The following is a 23700-nucleotide window of genomic DNA, read 5'->3' as shown; positions in this document are numbered from 1 at the left end:
AGCGGGTGGGTTGTCATATACCACCCTTCTGGCTACAATTACCCCTGGGCTCTTCCCGCCGCTCCAGTGTTGCCCCCGTCTTTGTTGACACGACTTCAGTGGTGACATCACGACTCCTGCTTGCTGCAGCCAATCACTGAACCCAGTGGTTATGGTGATGTAGATGGTATCAGACTGCTGAGCTCAGTGATTGGCTGCAGTGGTCCTGCCCAGTAGTCGTGACATTACCGCTGCTGGGACCTCAGAGCAGTGGCCCGGGAGTAAATTGTATCTGGGTTTTCACTTTTTCCATTTATTAATATCCATTCGTAGTGCGAAGACTTTGCCTTTAACCTTCCGTGCACAAGTGGGAGTGCAGGGGAATTAGCTGGTGAAAGCGGTCGCTGTCTCTTTAAGCCGTTTTCCGTCCTGTAATCCACAAGATCCCGCTTCCTCCTCCGCTCAGTAGATTTGGGTTAATGATTGACTGGCGGCGGCTGCTCCTTATCGTCTCCGCAGGTCAGTAAAATGTTATTAATGCCGCTGATCGGATATTAAAGAACGATATCCGGTAATGTGGCCGGGCACTGGGGGAGCATGGATATGTAATGGGTCTGATAGTCGGGGAATTCCAATAATCCGGCGGGGTCATGGACACATAGGCGCTTCCTTCTGGATCTTGGGTTCCTGATGACACTTTCTATGGGAGCCTGGCTCAGCCGCCATGCTCAGGGATGTCCGTCCCCAGGGAAGGTCCGGGGGAGGTGGGGGATGGCTTTTATGTTGGGTACATGAACTCTCCTAAACTTCTGCCACCCTGTAATACCTACCTGAGGCTCAGGAGCCAACGCCATGCCACTTACTCTGCCCTCTATACCTGCTGATATCTGCCTACAACCCTCAGCGTCCTCTTGCAGAGTAGCATGGGAGTGGTAGTTTACCCACAACTCAGGGTTCCTAACCTTTATCAGGTCCTTAGAAACAACCGCCATATACTTCCCGACTAGTGTGAAAGGCGAACAAGACACGATGACCAGATTACCCCCCCCTATAGGATGCGATTATACTCAGCGCTCCCATTATACGGCCCTGTCAGTATAGAACCGCACACAGGGGAATAATCTCACCTCTACAACACCACAGGTCAGGGAGCAGTATTATAGTAGTTATATTCTTGTACATAGGAGCAGTATTATAGTAGTTATATTCTTGTACATAGGGGGCAGTATTATAGTAGTTATATTCTTGTACATAGGAGCAGTATTATAGTAGTTATATTCCTGTACATAGGGGCAGTATTATAGTAGATATATTCTTGTACATAAGAGCAGTATTATAGTAGTTATATTCTTGTATATAGGGGGCAGTATTATAGTAGGTATATTCTTGTACATAGGAGCAGTATTATAGTAGTTATATTTTTGTACATAGGAGCAGTATTATAGTAGTTATATTCTTGTACATAGGGGCAGTATTATAGTAGTTATATTCTTGTACATAGGGGCAGTATTATAGTAGTTATATTCTTGTACATAGGGGCAGTATTATAGTAGTTATATTCTTGTATACAGGGGCAGTATTATAGTAGTTATATTCTTGTACATAGGAGCAGTATTATAGTAGTTATATTCTTGTACATAGGGGGCAGTATTATAGTAGTGATATTCTTGTACATAGGGGGCAGTATTATAGTAGTTATATTCTTGTACATAGGGGCAGTATTATAGTAGTTATATTCTTGTACATAGGGGCAGTATTATAGTAGTTATATTCTTGTACATAGGAGCAGTATTATAGTAGTTATATTCTTGTACATAGGAGCAGTATTATAGTAGTTATATTCTTGTACATAGGGAGCAGTATTATAGTAGTTATATTCTTGTACATAGGGAGCAGTATTATAGTAGTTATATTCTTGTACATAGGGGCAGTATTATAGTAGTTATATTCTTGTACATAGGAGCAGTATTATAGTAGTTATATTCTTGTACATAGGGGCAGTATTATAGTAGTTATATTCTTGTACATAGGGAGCAGTATTATAGTAGTTATATTCTTGTACATAGGGAGCAGTATTATAGTAGTTATATTCTTGTACATAGGGAGCAGTATTATAGTAGTTATATTCTTGTACATAGGGGCAGTATTATAGTAGTTATATTCTTGTACATAGGAGCAGTATTATAGTAGTTATATTCTTGTACATAGGGAGCAGTATTATAGTAGTTATATTCCTGTACATAGGGAGCAGTATTATAGTAGTTATATTCCTGTACATAGGAGCAGTATTATAGTAGTTATATTCTTGTACATAGGGAGCAGTATTATAGTAGTTATATTCTTGTTCATAGGGGGCAGTATTATAGTAGTTATATTCTTGTTCATAGAGGCAGTATTATAGTAGTGATATTCTTGTACATAGGGGGCAGTATTATAGTAGTGATATTCTTGTACATAGGGAGCAGTATTATAGTAGTTATATTCTTGTACATAGGGAGCAGTATTATAGTAGTTATATTCTTGTACATAGGGAGCAGTATTATAGTAGTTATATTCTTGTTCATAGGGGGCAGTATTATAGTAGTTATATTCTTGTATATAGGGGCAGTATTATAGTAGTTATATACTTGTACATAGGAGGCAGTATTATAGTAGTTATATTCTTGTACATAGGAGCAGTATTATAGTAGTTATATTCTTGTACATAGGGGCAGTATTATAGTAGTTATATTCTTGTACATAGGGAGCAGTATTATAGTAGTTATATTCTTGTACATAGGAGGCAGTATTATAGTAGTTATATTCTTGTACATAGGAGGCAGTATTATAGTAGTTATATTCTTGTACATAGGGGCAGTATTATAGTAGTTATATTCTTGTACATGGGAGCAGTATTATAGTAGTTATATTCTTGTACATAGGAGCAGTATTATAGTAGTTATATTCTTGTACATAGGAGCAGTATTATAGTAGTTATATTCTTGTACATAGGAGCAGTATTATAGTAGTTATATTCTTGTACATAGGAGCAGTATTATAGTAGTTATATTCTTGTACATAGGGGCAGTATTATAGTAGTTATATTCTTGTACATAGGAGCAGTATTATAGTAGTTATATTCTTGTACATAGGAGCAGTATTATAGTAGTTATATTCTTGTACATAGGAGCAGTATTATAGTAGTTATATTCTTGTACATAGGGAGCAGTATTATAGTAGTTATATTCTTGTACATAGGGGGCAGTATTATAGTAGTTATATTCTTGTACATAGGAGCAGTATTATAGTAGTTATATTCTTGTACATAGGGAGCAGTATTATAGTAGTTATATTCTTGTACATAGGAGCAGTATTATAGTAGTTATATTCTTGTACATAGGAGCAGTATTATAGTAGTTATATTCTTGTACATAGGGGCAGTATTATAGTGGTTATATTCTTGTACATAGGGGGCAGTATTATAGTGGTTATATTCTTGTACATAGGGGGCAGTATTATAGTAGTTATATTCTTGTACATAGGGGGCAGTATTATAGTAGTTATATTCTTGTACATAGGAGCAGTATTATAGTAGTTATATTCTTGTACATAGGGGGCAGTATTATAGTAGTTATATTCTTGTACATAGGAGCAGTATTATAGTAGTTATATTCTTGTACATAGGTGCAGTATTATAGTAGTTATATTCTTGTACATAGGGGTCAGTATTATAGTAGTTATATTCTTGTACATAGGAGCAGTATTATAGTAGTTATATTCTTGTACATAGGGGCAGTATTATAGTAGTTATATTCTTGTACACAGGGGCGGTGTTTCTCCCTCTGTGTATACTGTGTACGGGTGTAATGTATTTTTGCTCTCTGAGGCTGGTAATTATGTCCTGGTCTTGGCTTGCATTTGCCAGCATTTATGTCGCTGCCTCCTTTTCTCGCTCGCGTTCCTCCCTTCTGGTATCTGCATCTTTATACTCTCAGGTCAGATGGAAAAACCAGTTCATGCGGTTGTATTGCAGCTTTCCGTGGCTGCCATGTGGCGGTTTGTGAGCAGTGGGTGTGCTCAGCTTTCTTGTGTTCAGGTTGTCGCTGCAGTCTGACACCTGTTTACTCGGAGCTGCGGCAGCGCAGGTGGAGCAGAACCGTCGTATCCGCGGCCGCCCAGCAATGATCCGTGCGATCGTCCGCTGACACAGGTGAGCGAGGACGGGGCTGTCATATATCTGATATCGGAGGGAATGACTGTAACGCTGTGTGACCCTGGTGGTGGCTCTGTATTTATTTTTTATGGCGACATCATCCCTGTCCCTATCGGGGCTCACAATCTACATTCCCTATCGCTATGTCTTTGGATTCTAGGAGGAAAGTGGAAGAAGCCCAACAAACACGGGGAGAATATACAAACTCCTTAGCAGTCGTCCTTGGTGCCATAACATCCTGGCTCCAGCATGGCACGGCGCAGGCTCTTGGCTTTGTCTTATATTTTCTGCTCTTTACAATGTGCCCGTTGGGGTCCTGCCAGTATGTCCTGGGTATATGGACCGTTCTGAACCATACCACCCTCCGTCCTCTGCTGGAATGTGCTTTATAGGTGACGTATGCAGGGAGGGATCAGCAGTGATGGCCGTGGTATGTGCATAGACCTAAAGTGTCAGCGCCGCTGCCCTGTCGCTCCTGGCCGTGCTACTTGAGAGCGATACTTTTAGGTCACGTCCAATGCTTCATTCGCCCGGGGCCTGTGATGAATGCTGCCCGACAGGAATCTCCTCATTCACGTCATCCTCGTCCAGCTGATGTCACCGGTCAGAGATTCCTGTAATATTTGTGTTCCCAGGATCCGACACAGACCGATCTCAACCTCCGACATAGTCACTACATACTGTGAGACCCACTGCTCACACTGCCCAACATGTAACCTATATTATACTCCAGAGCTGCACTCACTATTCTGCTGGTGCAGTCACTGTGTACATACATTACTGATCCTGAGTTACATCCTGTATTATACTCCAGAGCTGCACTCACTATTCTGCTGGTGCAGTCATTGTGTACATACATTTCATTACTGATCCTGAGTTACCTCCTGTATTATACTCCAGAGCTGCACTCACTATTCTGCTGGTGCAGTCACTGTGTACATACATTACATTACTGATCCTGAGTTACATCCTGTATTATACTCCAGAGCTGCACTCACTATTCTGCTGGTGGAGTCACTATGTACATACATTACATTACTGATCCTGAGTTACATCCTGTATTATACTCCAGAGCTGCACTCACTATTCTGCTGGTGCAATCATTGTGTACATACATTACATTACTGATCCTGAGTTACCTCCTGTATTATATTCCAGAGCTGCACTCACTATTCTGCTGGTGCAGTCAGTGTACATACATTACTGATCCTGAGTTACATCCTGTATTATACTCCAGAGCTGCACTCACTATTCTGCTGGTGCAGTCATTGTGTACATACATTACATTACTGATCCTGAGTTACCTCCTGTATTATACTCCAGAGCTGCACTCACTATTCTGCTGGTGCAGTCACTGTGTACATACATTACATTACTGATCCTGAGTTACATCCTGTATTATACTCCAGAGCTGCACTCACTATTCTGCTGGTGCAGTCACTGTGTACATACATTACATTACTGATCCTGAGTTACATCCTGTATTATACTCCAGAGCTGCACTCACTATTCTGCTGGTGCAGTCACTGTGTATATACATTACATTACTGATCCTGAGTTACATCCTGTATTATACTCCAGAGCTGCACTCACTATTCTGCTGGTGCAGTCACTGTATACATACATTACATTACTGATCCTGAGTTACATCCTGTATTATACTCCAGAGCTGCACTCACTATTCTGCTGGTGCAGTCACTGTGTACATACATTGCATTACTGATCCTGAGTTACATCCTGTATTATACTCCAGAGCTGCACTCACTATTCTACTGGTGCAGTCACTGTGTACATACATTACATTACTGATCCTGAGTTACATCCTGTATTATACTCCAGAGCTGCACTCACTATTCTGCTGGTGCCGTCACTGTGTACATACATTACATTACTGATCCTGAGTTACATCCTGTATTATACCCCAGAGCTGCACTCACTATTCTGCTGGTGCCGTCACTGTGTACATACATTACATTACTGATCCTGAGTTACATCCTGTATTATACCCCAGAGCTGCACTCACTATTCTGCTGGTGCCGTCACTGTGTACATACATTACATTACTGATCCTGAGTTACATCCTGTATTATACTCCAGAGCTGCACTCACTATTCTGCTGGTGCAGTCACTGTGTACATACATTACATTACTGATCCTGAGTTACATCCTGTATTATACTCCAGAGCTGCACTCACTATTCTGCTGGTGCAGTCACTGTGTACATACATTACATTACTGATCCTGAGTTACATCCTGTATTATACTCCAGAGCTGCACTCACTATTCTGCTGGTGCGGTCACTGTGTACATACATTACATTACTGATCCTGAGTTACATCCTGTATTATACTCCAGAGCTGCACTCACTATTCTGCTGGTGCAGTCACTGTGTACATACATTACATTACTGATCCTGAGTTACATCCTGTATTATACTCCAGAGCTGCACTCACTATTCTGCTGGTGCAGTCACTGTGTACATACATTACATTACTGATCCGGAGTTACCTCATGTACTATACTCCAGAGCTGCACTCACTATTCTGCTGGTGCAGTCACTGTGTACATACATTACATTACTGATCCGGAGTTACCTCCTGTATTATACTCCAGAGCTGCACTCACTATTCTGCTGGTGCAGTCACTGTGTACATACATTACATTACTGATCCTGAGTTACCTCCTGTATTATACTCCAGAGCTGCACTCACTATTCTGCTGGTGCAGTCACTGTGTACATACATTACATTACTGATCCTGAGTTACCTCCTGTATTATACTCCAGAGCAGCACTCACTATTCTGCTGGTGCAGTCACTGTGTACATACATTACATTACTGATCCTGAGTTACCTCCTGTATTTTACTCCAGAGCTGCACTCACTATTCTGCTGGTGCAGTCACTGTGTACATATATTACATTACTGATCCTGAGTTACCTCCTGTATTATACTCCAGAGCTGCACTCACTATTCCGCTGGTGCAGTTACTGTGTACATACATTACATTACTGATCCTGAGTTACCTCCTGTATTATACTCCAGAGCTGCACTCACTATTCTGCTGGTACAGTCACTATGCATACATTATTAGTTGGTGAGGCAGTTTCCCCTGCTCCATGCTTTACACTGCAGCGCTGATCCCCGCTGTGGCTGTTGCTCGCTCCCTGTTTGTTTGAACAGGTTTCGTCCTATCAGCTGCTTTATGACTCAGACATTTGCTGTTATCACAGGATCCTGGGAAGTCCGCAGTGCACACAGCGCAGGATGCTGGGACTTGTAGTGCTCGCCGGATCACCTGTGGTGATTCGATTTGTCGTCTCTGATTCTGGAGATCGCACCCGAATCATGACCTCCCCTGTGATTGCCGTCTCTCTGTGGAGCCATTGCTCTCTGTTATCAGCCGTTATGACCACAATGGAATAATGCAGCTTGTGAGGAGGATGCAGATCCCATCGGACTACAACCCTCAGCATTCTCTGGCTGGATCTTTGGCTCGTTCTCGTCCTTCTCTCAGTTATTTGTTCTGTGCTGGACTTTGCCCCGGAACGAGGAAATCTTGGTCTCCTAACCATAGTGGTGAATTGTGCGTAGACTATTGCTCTCTGTTATCAGCCAGACGTTCTGACAGGACTCCGCGTGCTCAGCCCATCTCCCCTGCATTCGCTGCACAGTTTATTTATTGCCCCGCTGTTGCTGTGTTTTCTTACAGGCTGTTGTTCTCTGGTATCAGCCGTTTCCATGTTGCAGGGTTTTCCGCTCACGCTTTGTGTTTGCAGGTAGCAGCAAGTTGCTGGGGAGGCGGCAGAACCGCGACTACGGGACAGTGCCGGTCTGGACCCCGAAGCCTCGCATGGTGCGTGATCCTGGGGGGCAGCAGCGTACTGTGAGCGCGCCCCCATGGCCGTGACTGACCCGCCGCCGCGCTCTGCTCCCTCCTCCTCCTTCTCTTCACAGGAGCTTTGTGGGTACTGCAGGGTAAGATGGCGCACGGTCATCTGCTACCTCCTCTGCGTCCTCACCCTGGGCCTCCCACTCATCATCTTCCACTGGAAACCTCGACTCCACGTCCTGGCCACCTGCCGCCGCTGCTCCCTGGCCGAGGCCGACACGCTGGTTGTGAAGGTATGGTGGTCGTTACTGTGCTCGGGGTCTGCCCGGCAATAGTGCCCGGCCTCTTACACCCCACGGGATAACGCCACTGTCTTTGTGCCCGGCCTCTTACACCCCACGGGATAACGCCACTGTCTTTGTGCCCGGCCTCTTAAACCCCATGGGATATTGCCACTGTCTTTGTGCCCGGCCTCTTACACCCCACAGGATAATGCCACTGTCTTTGTGCCCGGCCTCTTACACCCCACGGGATAATGCCACTGTCTTTGTGCCCGGCCTCTTACACCCCACGGGATAACGCCACTGTCTTTGTGCCCGGCCTCTTACACCCCACGGGATAACGCCACTGTCTTTGTGCCCGGCCTCTTACACCCCACGGGATAACGTCACTGTATTTGTGCCCGGCCTCTTACACCCCACTGGATAACGCCACTGTCTTTGTGCCCGGCCTCTTACACCCCATGGGATAACGCCACTGTCTTTGTGCTCGGCCTCTTACACCCCACGGGATAACGCCACTGTCTTTGTGCCCGGCCTCTTACACCCCACGGGATAACTTCACTGTCTTTGTGCCCGGCCTCTTACACCCCACTGGATAACGCCACTGTCTTTGTGCCCGGCCTCTTACACCCCACGGGATAACGCCACTGTCTTTGTGCCCGGCCTCTTACACCCCACGGGATAACGCCACTGTCTCTGTGCTTTCAGGATGTCTTCGGTCAGATCTGCATTGTGGCGGTGCGGGAGGAGCACGATGTGGATCCCAGGTGCGTTTATGTACCACATATAGCGGGGTGACCACCAATATGGCGGCACAGTTTTATGCGGGTACATGGACACCGCTGAGAAGCGCGTGCACCGGTTGAATAAAATGTCTGGTGTTCTCAGCCTGCAGGTCAGCGACGCCGGGCAGCGGGGGGCCGCAGCCGGGGGCAGCGTGGCTCTCGCGGTTGGAGAAGAGGAGGAGTTCAAGGACACGATTCAGCTGCACCACAAGGAGGAGGTGAGGAGCCGCCATCACCCGCAGCCACACGGGCGCAGACACATATCGGGGTCTTGTGCCCCCTCGGGTCCACATGTTGGTAACGCAGGGTTTCGGTTTTCAGGCGAACGTCCTGCGATTCTTTGTGTTCGAGGGGATGCGCTACATCTGGAGACCGGCGGCCATGGTCTTCGTAAAGGTCAGGTAAGGAGGTCGGAGGCTCCCGATGTCCGTGTAGAATTCATGTTACTATGACAGATCTGCTGGTCACTTGAGACGTTACTGCAAATATTTCTGCTCGCAGTTCACTGGACGAAGGGTTAACGTGCGGAGAGATTCATAAGTGTAAGGCCGGTCTCAGCCAATCGGATCACGATAACAGGTGAGTAGCGGTCCCCGGGGAGGATGGCGGCTGCCCTGGAGGGGAGGCTGAGGGCCCTGGGGAGGGGGGAGGCTGCGGTCCCCGGGGAGGATGGCTGCTGCCCTGGAGGGGAGGCTGCGGTCCCCGGGGAGGATGGCGGCTGCCCTGGAGGGGAGGCTGCGGGCCCCGGGGAGGGGGGAGGCTGCGGTCCCCGGGGAGGATGGCGGCTGCCCTGGAGGGGAGGCTGCGGGCCCCGGGGAGGGGGGAGGCTGCGGTCCCCGGGGAGGATGGCTGCTGCCCTGGAGGGGAGGCTGCGGTCCCCGGGGAGGATGGCGGCTGCCCTGGAGGGGAGGCTGCGGGCCCCGGGGAGGGGGGAGGCTGCGGTCCCCGGGGAGGATGGCTGCTGCCCTGGAGGGGAGGCTGCGGTCCCCGGGGAGGATGGCGGCTGCCCTGGAGGGGAGGCTGCGGGCCCCGGGGAGGGGGGAGGCTGCGTGCTTCCTATGTCCTCTCTGAACCATTGTCTCCATTCCCCCCCCCCCAGGAAGCTGATCTATGGTCCTAATGAGATTGACGTCCCCATTAAATCCTACGCGCAGCTTCTCATGGAGGAGGTGAGTGCTGAGGTTCTGCGCCGCTGCCACTGATCCCGGGTGCAGAGTTCTCTGCGTCGCCTCCTCCCCCGCTCTCTGTCCGCCTGTGGTCGGGGCGTCCTGCTCTGCTCTGTATTAGTGGCCCCTCCGGCTGTATACAGGGGGACGCCGGGGGGGGGATCAGCTGCGCGGTGTGGAGATCCGGGCGCCATCTTTCCTCCCGCACGGACGCTGATTGTGTCTCTCCTGCCAGGTCCTGAATCCCTTCTACATCTTCCAAGTGTTCAGCGTGGTCCTGTGGTTGTGTGAGGGATATTACTACTACGCCGGCTGCATCATCCTCATCTCCTTCATCTCCATCTCCGTCTCGCTCTATGAGACCAGGAAGGTGAGGTCTCCGCTCCCCCCCCCATCCTCAGCCGCTCCTCCGTCCTCCATCACCTCCGGCAGTCGTTATATTGTATCTCCCGATAATCGGACTTTCCGCGGGATCCGGACGGGGGATCGTTCTGCCGCGTCACACAATGCGTTGCTTCTGTCTCCTCAGCAAAGTGTCACCCTGCACAATATGGTGAAGCTGGCGGTGAGCGTGACCGTGCGAAGAGCGACCGGAGGTGAGCGCCGTCCTAAGTGTTATGGAGCGATACGGGGTTTGCATGGTGTATGGATCCGGATAGCGGCGCCGCAGACACGGGTGCAGGGTCCAGATAGATGTGCTGCAGGCACGAGTGTAGGGTTGGGATGGCGATGGTGCTACAGGCATAGCTGGTATGGGGGTGCACAGGTGTAGGGTTTGCGTGGTGTCGCTGCAGGCTCAGGTATGGGGGTGCACAGGTGTAGGGTTTGTGTGGTCTCGCTGCAGGCTCAGGTATGGGGGTGCACAGGTGTAGGGATTACTATCGCTGCAGGCTCAGGTATGGGGGTCCACAGGTGTAGGGATTACTATCGCTGCAGGCTCAGGTGTGGGGGTGCACAGGTGTAGGGATTGCCTGGTGTCGCTGCAGGCTCAGGTATGGGGGTGCTCAGGTGTAGGGATTGGTGTCGCTGCAGGCTCAGGTGTGGGGGTGCACAGGTGTAGGGATTGCCTGGTGTCGCTGCAGGCTCAGGTGTGGGGGTGCTCAGGTGTAGGGATTGCGTGGTGTCGCTGCAGACTCAGGTATGGGGGTGCACAGGTGTAGGGATTGCGTGGTGTCGCTGCAGACTCAGGTATGGGGGTGCACAGGTGTAGGGATTGCGTGGTGTCGCTGCAGGCTCAGGTATGGGGGTGCTCAGGTGTAGGGATTGGTGTCGCTGCAGGCTCAGGTGTGGGGTGCACAGGTGTAGGGATTGCCTGGTGTCGCTGCAGGCTCAGGTATGGGGGTGCACAGGTGTAGGGATTGCGTGGTGTCGCTGCAGACTCAGGTATTGGGGTGCACAGGTGTAGGGATTGCGTGGTGTCGCTGCAGGCTCAGGTATGGGGGTGCTCAGGTGTAGGGATTGGTGTCGCTGCAGGCTCAGGTGTGGGGGTGCACAGGTGTAGGGATTGCGTGGTGTCGCTGCAGACTCAGGTATTGGGGTGCACAGGTGTAGGGATTGCGTGGTGTCGCTGCAGGCTCAGGTATGGGGGTGCTCAGGTGTAGGGATTGGTGTCGCTGCAGGCTCAGGTGTGGGGATGCACAGGTGTAGGGATTGCCTGGTGTCGCTGCAGGCTCAGGTATGGGGGTGCTCAGGTGTAGGGATTGGTGTCGCTGCAGGCTCAGGTGTGGGGGTGCACAGGTGTAGGGATTGCCTGGTGTCGCTGCAGGCTCAGGTATGGGGGTGCTCAGGTGTAGGGATTGGTGTCGCTGCAGGCTCAGGTGTGGGGATGCACAGGTGTAGGGATTGCCTGGTGTCGCTGCAGGCTCAGGTATGGGGGTGCACAGGTGTAGGGATTGGTGTCGCTGCAGGCTCAGGTATGGGGGTGCTCAGGTGTAGGGATTGGTGTCGCTGCAGGCTCAGGTGTGGGGATGCACAGGTGTAGGGATTGCCTGGTGTCGCTGCAGGCTCAGGTATGGGGGTGCACAGGTGTAGGGATTGGTGTCGCTGCAGGCTCAGGTGTGGGGGTGCACAGGTGTAGGGATTGCCTGGTGTCGCTGCAGGCTCAGATATGGGGGTGCTCAGGTGTAGGGATTGGTGTCGCTGCAGGCTCAGGTGTGGGGGTGCACAGGTGTAGGGATTGCCTGGTGTCGCTGCAGGCTCAGGTATGGGGGTGCTCAGGTGTAGGGATTGGTGTCGCTGCAGGCTCAGGTATGGGGGTGCTCAGGTGTAGGGATTGGTGTCGCTGCAGGCTCAGGTGTGTGGCGTGTACCTGTGGACAGTGATGCTCCACCATTGTCCGTGTGACCTGAATCCTCGTCATCCTCTTCTCTTGTTCTCAGAGGAGCTGATGGTGAACTCCCTGGATCTGGTGCCCGGTGATTGCGTCCTCCTTCCTCCGGGGGCGCTGTTGATGCCGTGTGATGCCGCCCTGCTCTCCGGGGAGTGTATGGTGAATGAGAGCATGCTGACCGGTGAGTGCCGCTATGTCCCCCGCCGGCACATCTCTTCATTATGATGCATACAATGCTCTCTTTCGATATATTTTTTTTCTGTAAGGTGAAAGTGTGCCGGAAATGAAGACCCCATTACCTGACGGCCCCTCTACCGTGGACACGGCCTACTCCTCCGACGCCCATCGCCGCCATACTTTATTCTGTGGGACCCAGATCATACAGGCCAAGAGCTACGTGGGCACGGAAGTCCTCGCCATCGTCGTAAAGACGGGTAAGACACGAGGAAACGCCAGCGGGGGATGGCGGGAAAGGGGATTATTGTTATAGGTCAGACTGCAAGGAAACCACAAAGATGGTCACTCCCCGCGTTACACTCCAGAGCTGCGCTCCTGTACCCATGGCTTCAGAGTTGGACGTTCTTGTACATCTTCATTAAATGATATTTTTTTCTTTTTTTTTATTCTTTTAGGCTTTTGCAGTGTGAAGGGAAATCTCATCAGCTCCATCCTGCACCCCAAACCCATCCGCTTCAAGTTCTACCGGGACTCCCTCTGGTTTGTCCTTGTCCTGGCTATATTCGGTGAGGGTTTGGCACCAATTTTCCACACTAGTCATGTTGTTTTTCAGACTGCTGTCCTCGTTCAGGTCCGTGGTCCCGGACCCTGTACACCCCTTTGATTTGCATCCGTGGTCCCAGTCCCTGTACACCCCTTTGATTTGCATCCGTGGTCCCAGTCCCTGTACACCCCTTTGATTTGCATCCGTGGTCCCAGTCCCTGTACACCCCTTTGATTTGCATCCATGGTCCCGGTCCCTGTACACCCCTTTGATTTGCATCCGTGGTCCCGGACCCTGTACACTCCTTTGATTTGCATCCGCGGTGCCGGTGCCTGTACACCCCTTTGATTTGCATCCGCGGTGCCGGTGCCTGTACACCCCTTTGATTTTGCATCTGTGGTCCCGGACCCTGTACACCCCTTTGATTTGCATCCGTGGTCCCGGTCCCTGTACACCCCTTTGATTTTGCATCCGTGGTCCCGGTCCCTGTACACCTCTTTGATTTTGCATCCGTGGTGCCGGTCCCTGTACACCCCTTTTGATTTTGCATCCGTGGTGCCGGTCCCTGTACACCCCTTTGATTTTGCATCCGTGGTGCCGGTCCTTCTACACCCCTTTGATTTTGCATCCGTGGTGCCGGTCCTTCTATACCCCTTTGATTTGCATCCGCGGTGCCGGTCCTTGTACACCCCTTTGATTTGCGTCTGCGGTGCCGGTCCCTGTACACCCCTTTGATTTGCGTCCGCTGTGCCGGTCCCTGTACACCCCTTTGATTTGCGTCCGCTGTGCCGGTCCCTGTACACCCCTTTGATTTGCGTCCGCTGTGCCGGTCCCTGTACACCCCTTTGATTTGCGTCCGCTGTGCCGGTCCCTGTACACCCCTTTGATTTGCGTCCGCTGTGCCGGTCCTTGTACACCCCTTTGATTTGCGTCCGCGGTGCCGGTCCCTGTACACCCCTTTGATTTGCGTCCGCGGTGCCGGTCCCTGTACACCCCTTTGGTTTGCGTCCGCAGTGCCGGTCCTTGTACACCCCTTTGATTTTGCATCCATGGTGCCGGTCCCTGTACACCCCTTTGATTTGCGTCCGCGGTGCCGGTCCTTGTACACCCCTTTGATTTGCGTCCGCGGTGCCGGTCCCTGTACACCCCTTTGATTTGCGTCCGCGGTGCCGGTCCCTGTACACCCCTTTGATTTGCGTCCGCGGTGCCGGTCCCTGTACACCCCTTTGATTTGTGTCCGCGGTGCCGGTCCCTGTACACCCCTTTGATTTGCGTCCGCGGTGTAGAATACATCGGAGATTTATTTCCTTGGCGTCTGGCTCCACATCTGATCTCTCCCGTTTTTTTGCAGCCATCATTGGCACCATCTACAGCATCATCATCCACGTCTTGTATAAGGTAGGTGTCCTGTGGCGCCCGCCGGTGTCCTGTGGCGCCCGCCGGTGTGCTGTGGCGCCCGCCGGTGTCCCCGGCACGTGACGCTGATCCCCTGCTTGTCTCCTGGCAGGCCGGCGTCTCTGAGATCGTTATAAAAGCCCTGGATGTCATCACTATTATTGTGCCACCCGCTCTTCCTGCCGCCATGACGGTGGGAACTATTTACGCCCAGAGCCGGCTGAAGAAGAAGGGCATATTCTGCATCAGCCCCCCGCGCATCAACGTCAGCGGCAAGATCAAGATGGTCTGCTTTGATAAGGTTCGCTTAGAGGTCGGAGGTTGTCAGACAGGATTTATGAGTCGGGGTGTCAGGGGCGCAGTATAAATTCTCACCCTTTTTTTGCTGCCCGCAGACCGGGACCCTCACTGAGGAAGGCCTAGATGTTTGGGGTGTCGTCCCCCTGGAGAACGTCAGCTTCCTGCCGATCGTCCACGACGCGCGTTCTCTCCCCGACGGTCACTTGTTATATTCTCTGGCCGCCTGTCACGCTGTCACACTCCTCGGCGGGCAGCTCATTGGTGACCTGATGGATCTGAAGATGGTGGAGTCTACGGGCTGGGTGAGGATCGGGGCCCCCCCCCTGTGTGACTTATGGCAGGGACCACCTGTATTGTTCTGTGGACCCTGAAACTTCTCTCATTATAACGGGCCGGAGCCCAAAGCTCCGTCCTCGTATAACGAACGGTTCTGCAACTTTCTCCATGTTTCTGTTTGCTGTCAGTGAATGGAATTACATTTAGTGAGACTGTCAGTAAGTTGCAGAACTTTTCTCATACGAGGATTTACACAACTTTTTACCCCCTTGTAATGGCTTCTGTCTCCTGCAGATCCTGGAAGACGGAGATCTGGATCCAAAAACAAAAGAGACTTTTGGGAGTAAAGTTCTGTCAGTAATGAAGCCCCCGAGTCTGGAGGAGCAGCCGCTGGGGCCGGTAAATGCTCGGTACTCCGTTCTGTCCCCTCCTCGTTATCACCGACGACCTGAAACCTCCTTAAAGGGGAAGGCCCCTAATTATTCCTAGAAAAGTGCAACAAACATTTTGAGTTGCAATATAATGACTGCTCCTCTGCAGAAGTGCCGCCGTCTGCTGCTCTTATGTATCACAGGAGTAACGACTGGTGCTCTTATGTATCACAGGAGTAACGACTGCTGCTCTTATGTATCACAGGAGTAACGACTGGTGCTCTTATGTATCACAGGAGTAACGACTGGTGCTCTTATGTATCACAGGAGTAACGACTGGTGCTCTTATGTATCACAGGAGTAACGACTGGTGCTCTTATGTATCACAGGAGTAACGACTGGTGCTCTTATGTATCACAGGAGTAACGACTGCTGCTCTTATGTATCACAGGAGTAACGACTGCTGCTCTTATGTATCACAGGAGTAACGACTGCTGCTCTTATGTATCACAGGAGTAACGACTGCTGCTCTTATGTATCACAGGAGTAACGACTGGTGCTCTTATGTATCACAGGAGTAACGACTGCTGCTCTTATGTATCACAGGAGTAACGACTGCTGCTCTTATGTATCACAGGAGTAACGACTGGTGCTCTTATGTATCACAGGAGTAACGACTGCTCCTCTGCAGAAGCGCCGCCGTCTGCTGCTCTTATGTATCACAGGAGTAACGACTGCTCCTCTGCAGAAGCGCCGCCGTCTGCTGCTCTTATGTATCACAGGAGTAACGACTGCTCCTCTGCAGAAGCGCCGCCGTCTGCTGCTCTCATGTATCACAGGAGGGACTTTGGCTTCATCCTTCACTTTCTTCCCCTGTTAATATCGCCTCTTCTTCCCCCAGAAGCACCAGGTACCGGTGGGCGTCCTGCAGAGATTCCCCTTTTCTTCCTGTTTACAGAGAATGAGCGTCATAGCCAAAGTGCCAGGAGATGCGCTGCCCGAGCTCTACCTGAAGGGGGCCCCCGAGATGGTGGCCAGTCTGTGCCGGCCGGACACAGGTGAGGGGTGACGTCCCTGGCGGTGAGCGCGGTGCTGCTTCATCGCTGCGCCGATGCCGTTGTGGTGTCATTGTTGTTGTTTTCATCACCGCAGTGCCGCCCGACTTCACCGCCATGCTTCGCCAGTACACGCAGGATGGTTACCGTGTCCTCGGCTTCGCTCATAAACCGCTGCAGTCAGTCCAAACATTCGAGGAGGCGCAGTCCATCACCAGGTTTGTGATCAGCTTGAAGGGCAGAAATCGGATCGTTCAATCTACTGGTCCACAAAGTGCAGCCGACGAGCGTGTGATGCCGCAGGATCGCCCCCCTATATGCAGAGCTGCTCCCCCCCCATATATATGCAGTGCCGCACCCCCTTATATGCAGTGCCGCACCCCCAGCTCTGAGATAATTAGTTTCCTCCCTCCTTTCATATCTTGCAGAGATTTAGCAGAACGTGACCTCGTTTTTTCGGGATTTCTGGTGATGAGAAATGTCCTTAAACCTGAGACGGCCCCCGTCATCTACTCCTTAAGGAAGGCCGATATACGAAGCGTGATGGTGACGGGTGAGTGACTCGCCGGACCACGGATCCAGTAACCAGGACCGTCACTTACGGCGGACGTGACACTGACGCTCTTCTCTCTGCAGGGGACAACATGCTGACGGCCGTGAACGTCGCCCGGAGCTGTCACCTGGTGGAGCCAACGGAGAAGGTTTTCTTCGTGAACGCGTCTCCGCCGACGTACAGCAGCGCGGCCTCGCTGAAATTCATTCCATCAGAGCCGACGACGACCGAGGAGTACAGAGAGGTGAGATGTCGCCCGACATTGCTGACAGCTGCCCCGGGGGTGCACGGTAGGAGGCCTTTGTCACCGCGTCCAGCAGGTGCGGGAGACACGACGTCAGCGGCGTCGCTCATTGCCCAGTGTGCGGGAGACGCGGCGTCGCTCATTGCCCAGTGTGCGGGAGACGCGGCGTCGCTCATTGCCCAGTGTGCGGGAGACGCGGCGTCGGCGGCGTCGCTCACCGTCCAATGCAGCTGGAATCACACGTTAAGATCTACCAGATGCCACACGACGGCACCAGGAAGGGAAGCGGCGGCCGCTGGCTCACCACGATGCGGTCAGACATGTGAGCTCACCACGGCCACGTCTTCTCCTGCAGGGACTGTACCAGCAGGGGCGGCTGTTCCTGGAGAGGCAGCCATACTGCTTCGCAATGAATGGGAAATCCTTTGCGGTGTTGTCGGACTTCTTCCCTGAGCTCAAACCCAAGGTAAGACGCTGGACGGTGTCCATGGGACAGATCCTTCATCTTATACTCCAGTCACATCCAAAGCTGCAGTCTGTATCCTTCTGGTCGCCCTGCGCAGTCTGAAGCGTCTGATGTGAAGGTTGAGGTCTCGGACTGTCACGTCGTTGTCTCCTCCGCAGATTCTTATCCGCGCTGCGGTTTTCGCCAGGATGTCGCCGGACCAGAAGACGCAGCTGGTGCGCGATTTCCAGGATCTCCAGTAAGTGACTTGTTCCTCGGCCGCCGGTGGCGGCTTCCCTGCCCCGGGTTACTGCCGGTGGGGCGGCCATTATTATGTCAGTGATCCATGTGGGTTGCGGTTCTATGGCCCGAACCTTTGTACATGGACAGACCCAGTGTGCTGTCTCCCGGGGGCGCGGTGTTGGCCGGGGGTCCGCCGTTCCTCTGCCGGTCCGTGACCCTTTCCTCCCGTGTCGTGCAGCTACTGTGTCGGGATGTGCGGTGACGGAGCGAATGACTGCGGAGCCCTAAAGGCGGCCGACGTGGGAATATCTCTGTCCGACGCCGAAGCTTCAGTCGCGTCTCCATTTACATCTAGAGTCGGCAACATTGAGTGCGTCCCCATCGTCATCCGGTCAGTGGGAATCCGTCGCCCCCAATAACCCATGAGCGTGAAGTTTCCAACCCCCATCCTCCCGTACAACATAGGCGGCCATTATAGGGACCAGGACCTCATTAGTGCCGCTCATTAATACCCATCAGGTTCTCATCTCTCGGTAATGACCTGACAGACCGAGTGTATACAATGTCCCTCCCCCATGCTTTATACTGCAGCTCTGCTGACTTCTGTTACAAGCACGAGTAGCTAAATCTGTGGTGAGATGATCCGGAAGCTTCTGCTTCGGCGTCCGGCTGCAGATGATCTCGCCCTCCGGCTGCAGATGATCTCGCCCTCCATTACCCGTCCTCTCTTCTTCCTTCCTCGGTGCGGCGGGTCTTGCAGGGAGGGGCGCTGCTCGCTGGAGACCTCCTTCGAGATGTTCAAGTACATGGCCCTGTACAGCCTGACCCAGTTCATCAGCGTGCTCATCCTGTATACGGTGAGTGATGGGGAACACGGGGGTCGTGGAGGGGTCTGTCCTCCGTGTATTCGGGTCAGGGCTGCGGCCGGTTCTTCTGATAAGATATTATCGCTTTTACAGGTGGACACCAACCTGGGCGACCTCCAGTTCCTCCTGTTTGACCTGGTGATCACCACCACCGTGGCGGTGTTAATGGGCAGGACGGGGCCGGCCGATGTGCTGGGGATAAGGCGCCCGATGGGAACATTGATCAGTGTCCCGGTACTAGGAAGCCTGATCGTTCAGACCTGCATGATCCTCCTCGTCCAGCTGCTGACCTTCTTTCTGATCCAATCCCAGACGTGGTGAGTACGACGCAGGGCGGAATAACCCGGCTAGGTCATCTGTATAATACCGCACCCTCCACCCCATAACCTGACATGTAATGCCTCATCCCCCTCCACCCCATAACCTGACATGTAATGCCTCATCCCCCTCCACCCCATAACCTGACGTGTGTAATGCCTCATCCCCCTCCACCCCATAACCTGACATGTAATGCCTCATCCCCTTCCACCCCATAACCTGACATGTGGAATGCCGCATCCCCCTCCACCCCATAATCTGACGTGTGTAATTCCGCATCCCCCTCCACCCCATAACCTAACGTGTAATGCCGCATCCCCCCCCCCCCCCAATCTCCTGCTATCTGTATATTCCCGCATCGCCCTCCAGCCCCGTTTTCTGGCCTCGGTTTCCTGTTCAGCTCCTCTCTTGCCATCTAGTGGCCATTTCTCAGAATGCAGATCACTGTTCTGCTCCTCTCTTGCCATCTAGTGGCCATTTCTCAGAATGCAGATCACTGTTCTGCTCCTCTCTTGCCATCTAGTGGCCATTTCTCAGAATGCAGATCACTGTTCTGCTCCTCTCTTGCCATCTAGTGGCCATTTCTCAGAATGCAGATCACTGTTCTGCACCTCTCTTGCCATCTAGTGGCCATTTCTCAGAATGCAGATCACTGTTCTGCACCTCTCTTGCCATCTAGTGGCCATTTCTCAGAATGCAGATCACTGTTCTCTTCGCCTTCCTTCCTGTCAGTAATAGTTGCTTCCGTCTGCAGGTTTGTCCCGGTAAATACTACGAGCACCGTGCCGCAGCACCTGCCAAATTATGAGAACACGGCTGTCTTCTGTGTCTCCGGGTTCCAGTACCTGATTGTCGCTGTCGTCCTCTCGAAGGGATATCCTTTCCGGAAGCCGCTGTACACAAACAGTGAGTAGTTTTGTGCCGGACCCCCCGGGGCTGCGGCTACCGCCAGAGTCCATGGTGCGTGTGCAGGATGGATGGGGGGAAGCGGTGACACCGGGGGCGTCAGTCAGTGCTTGTCGGCCTCTGGAGTAGTTCGCTGATGCCCTTTTAGGGGCGTCTACCTGCCATCCCCTGCCTGTGCGGTGACCCCCATTGACCTGTGCTGTTCCCCCCCCCCCTAGTCCTGTTGCTCCTCGCCCTCCTCGTCCTCTTCGCTATGATGCTCTGGATCACGCTCTTTCCCATGAAGTTCATGTTGTCGCTCCTGGATCTCCAAGTCATCAACGACTTCAACTTTAAGTTTGTATTAATTGGAATTGTAGCCGTCCACTTCATCGCCGCTTTCATCGTGGAGGTGAGTGATATCGGGGGCTCGTGTGTGTGGGGGGTCTACCTGTGACCACTGCTGACAGTCTCCACTTTCTTCCAGACGGCTCTGGATCACGGATATTTAAGCTGCTTAAAGAAACTGCGAAAAAAGAAGGAATCCAAAAAAGTTTACAAGAAGCTGGAGCAGCAGCTTCGGGGGCAGCACGACTGGCCCCCTGTAGATCAGACTCTGCACCCCAGCCACTCCAAGCACTCCAGGTAGCAGGAGGAGCCGGGAGCGGTCACCCTGTTACTGTGCCGGTCACTGCACGGTCCCCGGAGATGGACGGCTCCTGACTGTGCAGCAATATTCAGCGTCGGGCTTGGCATCCCAAATTTTAAGCTGGATGTGGAGGAAATGAGCTGCTCCATGTTCTGATCCTCCGCTCACAATGCCCTACTACTGGGTGCTAAGACCACCAGGACTGCCGGCCGCCTGCGGACCTTCACTGTGTAGGGGCTCCTGTGCAGGATAGATTAGGAAATAGTTTACATGGCGATTCCTGCCTGTTACTTCCATGTCAGCGTCGCGCTCTGGGCCCCCTTGCTTTGGACCCCCTTGCTTTGGACCCCCTTGCTTTGGACCCCCTTGCTTTGGACCCCCTTGCTTTGGACCCCCTTGCTCTGGACCCCCTTGCTCTGGACCCCCTTGCTCTGGACCCCCTTGCTCTGGACCCCCTTGCTCTGGACCCCCTTGCTCTGGACCCCCGTGCTCTGGACCCCCGTGCTCTGGACCCCCGTGCTCCGGGCGGCCATTACAACCTGCTGTCGGATTCTCGGGCAGGTTTGCCGCAAGTTCTCGGCAGCCAGATGGCATTGTGCCAATAATGACATGAAATTAGACAATTCCTTAAAATGCAATTCCCTATTTTATTTTTCCTCCTGCCACAGTCTGGGGGTCCGGTCTGATGCATGATGGATCCACGGATTTAGATTCCTCTGAACTCTCAGGGAAAATGTCCGCTCTGCCGTTGATATTCCAGGACGGTGACGCCGCTCATCACACTGCCGCTTATCTCATAGTTTACCCGGCTCTTACTGTGCGGACGCGCCGACCAATGGCCGCCTCTTATTTATTTCTATTAGTTTTATGTCTATGTGCAGATTTTACTGTCAGGAGTCGCTCACTCCAAAAAAAAAAAGAAACCGCGTCTTATTCCTTCTCTTCTTGCGTCTCGTTTACTGATCCCGTGTTTCCTTTTTTATGTTTTTCTGTACTACCTGCATTGCAGCACTAGATGGCGATGTGTCCTCGGTGATGTTCTGCGGTAGCTGTATTGGTGACATGGCGCCACCTAGTGCTACAACTCAGGCACTGTATGGGATTTCTGAGGACACCGCTCCAGTTACTGCAGTGACTGTCCAGTGCAGGTAACTCATTGCGCCCGGCTGTGTAATTCTCCCTTCTCTGGGCTGGGACTAACACTGTCATGCCCTCATGGTCCGCGCACAGTATAGCGGGTTTCGTGACACTGTGAAGTGCGGCACTTTCTCCGCTCCGACTTGGTATAAAGCAGACGGACGAGGTGCAGCTGCCAATAAACTTTTATTTTCTACACTGTGTCTATGCCAATTTTTTTTGGGGGATATGTTGCCTTCGCCTGACATTTTCTAGCCGCCATTTTCCTCGATTCCTTCCACCATATTGCTGTCAGCCTCGTCCCTCTGATATCATGGAACAAGATGGTCACGATGGTCGGGGGGCCGGCGTCACATTTCTCAGTCGCTGTCTCCACATCGGTTCCTCATTAGTGGATTCTTGGGATCAATAATTTTTTTATCTGTTTTTTTTTTTTCCACAGCCTGCAGTGTAAAGAATGGGGGATCTTCCTTTTGTAGCTATGGCTACAGCTCCCTTGTTAATAATACACGTATCTTTTATACCTGAGACTAATTCACCATCTACAGTTGGGGCGGGAGCGCGGAGGAGTAAGGGGGGGCGGGGGCGCGGAGGAGTAAGGGGGGCGGGGGCGCGGAGGAGTAAGGGGGACGGAGGAGTAAGGGGGGCGGGAGCGCGCCGAGTAAGGGGAGCGGTGGCGCGGAGGAGTAAGGAGGCGGGGGCGCGGAGGAGTACGGGGAGCGGTGGCGCGGAGGAGTAAGGGGGCGGGGGCGCGGAGGAGTAAGGGGGGCGGTGGCGCGGAGGAGTAAGGGGGGCGGTGGCGCGGAGGAGTAAGGGGGGCGGTGGCGCGGAGGAGTAAGGGGGGCGGTGGCGCGGAGGAGTAAGGGGGGGCGGTGGCGCGGAGGAGTAAGGGGGGCGGTGGCGCGGAGGAGTAAGGGGGGCGGTGGCGCGGAGGAGTAAGGGGGACGGAGGAGTAAGGGGGGCGGGAGCGCGCCGAGTAAGGGGAGCGGTGGCGCGGAGGAGTAAGGGGGGCGGTGGCGCGGAGGAGTAAGGAGGCGGGGGCGCGGAGGAGTAAGGGGGGCAGCGCTGCTGGGAATATTGAGGCGTCAAACTTCATGTGTTTGTCAATAAAATGTAACAACGTTCGGAATGTTAAACAAAAACACTGAAGAGGCAAAATGTGACAATCAGAATCGGTGTCAAAACTTAGAACCACGAATGTACGGTTTACAGCCAACCCCAGCACCGGATGTGACCTCCATTCTTTACACTGCAGGTTCCATCCCAAGAACAGGAAAGCTGAATAATGAGATAAATGTACAGTCATGGCCAAAAGTATTGAGAATGAGACAAATAGTAATTTTTCCAAAGTTTACTGCTTCATTTTTTGTAATGGCAATTTGCATATACTCCTGAATGTCAAAGAGTGATCAGCTTAACAGCAATTACTGTACTTGCAAAGTCAATATTTGCCCAGAAAATGAACTTTAACCCCCAAAACACATTTCAACATCATTGCAGTCCTGCCTTAAAAGGAGCAGCTAACATCATTTTAGTGATTGATCCATTAACACAGGTGTGGGTGTTGATGAGGACAGGGCTGGCGATCAGTCATGATTAAGTAAGAATGACATCACTGGACACTTTATAAGGAGGCTGGTTCTTGGTATCATTGTTTCTCTTCAGTTAACCATGGTTATC

The 23700-nt window shown here is 51.9% G+C and overlaps 1 protein-coding gene across 4 annotated transcripts; it reads left to right on the top strand.

Moving 5' to 3' along the window:
* The first annotated feature begins 433 nt into the window (after nucleotides 1–433).
* Nucleotides 434–22216, top strand: ATP13A2 (ATPase cation transporting 13A2). Of its 4 annotated transcripts, none has more exons than XM_073656147.1 (30): nucleotides 4048–4168; nucleotides 4332–4563; nucleotides 7949–8025; nucleotides 8127–8294; nucleotides 8991–9049; nucleotides 9171–9285; nucleotides 9389–9468; nucleotides 9569–9646; nucleotides 10167–10236; nucleotides 10469–10603; nucleotides 10763–10829; nucleotides 12612–12743; nucleotides 12829–12996; nucleotides 13195–13305; nucleotides 14635–14681; nucleotides 14791–14979; nucleotides 15074–15280; nucleotides 15549–15653; nucleotides 16530–16683; nucleotides 16778–16898; nucleotides 17109–17233; nucleotides 17317–17477; nucleotides 17833–17943; nucleotides 18102–18181; nucleotides 18404–18556; nucleotides 18926–19022; nucleotides 19125–19348; nucleotides 20104–20255; nucleotides 20474–20646; nucleotides 20722–22216. In XM_073656147.1, the coding sequence occupies exons 2-30, from the start codon at nucleotides 4509–4511 to the stop codon at nucleotides 20881–20883; spliced, it is 3576 nt and encodes a 1191-aa protein (XP_073512248.1). In that variant the 5' UTR covers nucleotides 4048–4168; nucleotides 4332–4508; the 3' UTR covers nucleotides 20884–22216. The 4 variants fall into 4 exon arrangements, with proteins under 4 accessions (XP_073512249.1, XP_073512250.1, XP_073512248.1 ...); XM_073656146.1 differs by having other exon boundaries at nucleotides 4050–4168; nucleotides 16527–16683; XM_073656148.1 differs by lacking the exons at nucleotides 4048–4168; nucleotides 4332–4563 and adding an exon at nucleotides 434–498 and having other exon boundaries at nucleotides 16527–16683.
* Nucleotides 22217–23700: the final 1484 nt, after the last annotated feature.

This window comes from Phyllobates terribilis, unplaced genomic scaffold (assembly GCF_046119375.1).
Source record: "Phyllobates terribilis strain yellow unplaced genomic scaffold, ASM4611937v1 Scaffold_12__6_contigs__length_324123572, whole genome shotgun sequence".
NCBI classification, from domain to species: domain Eukaryota; kingdom Metazoa; phylum Chordata; class Amphibia; order Anura; family Dendrobatidae; genus Phyllobates; species Phyllobates terribilis.
Note: the sequence above shows the minus strand (reverse complement) of the source record. Positions and strands in the feature narration are given on the sequence as shown.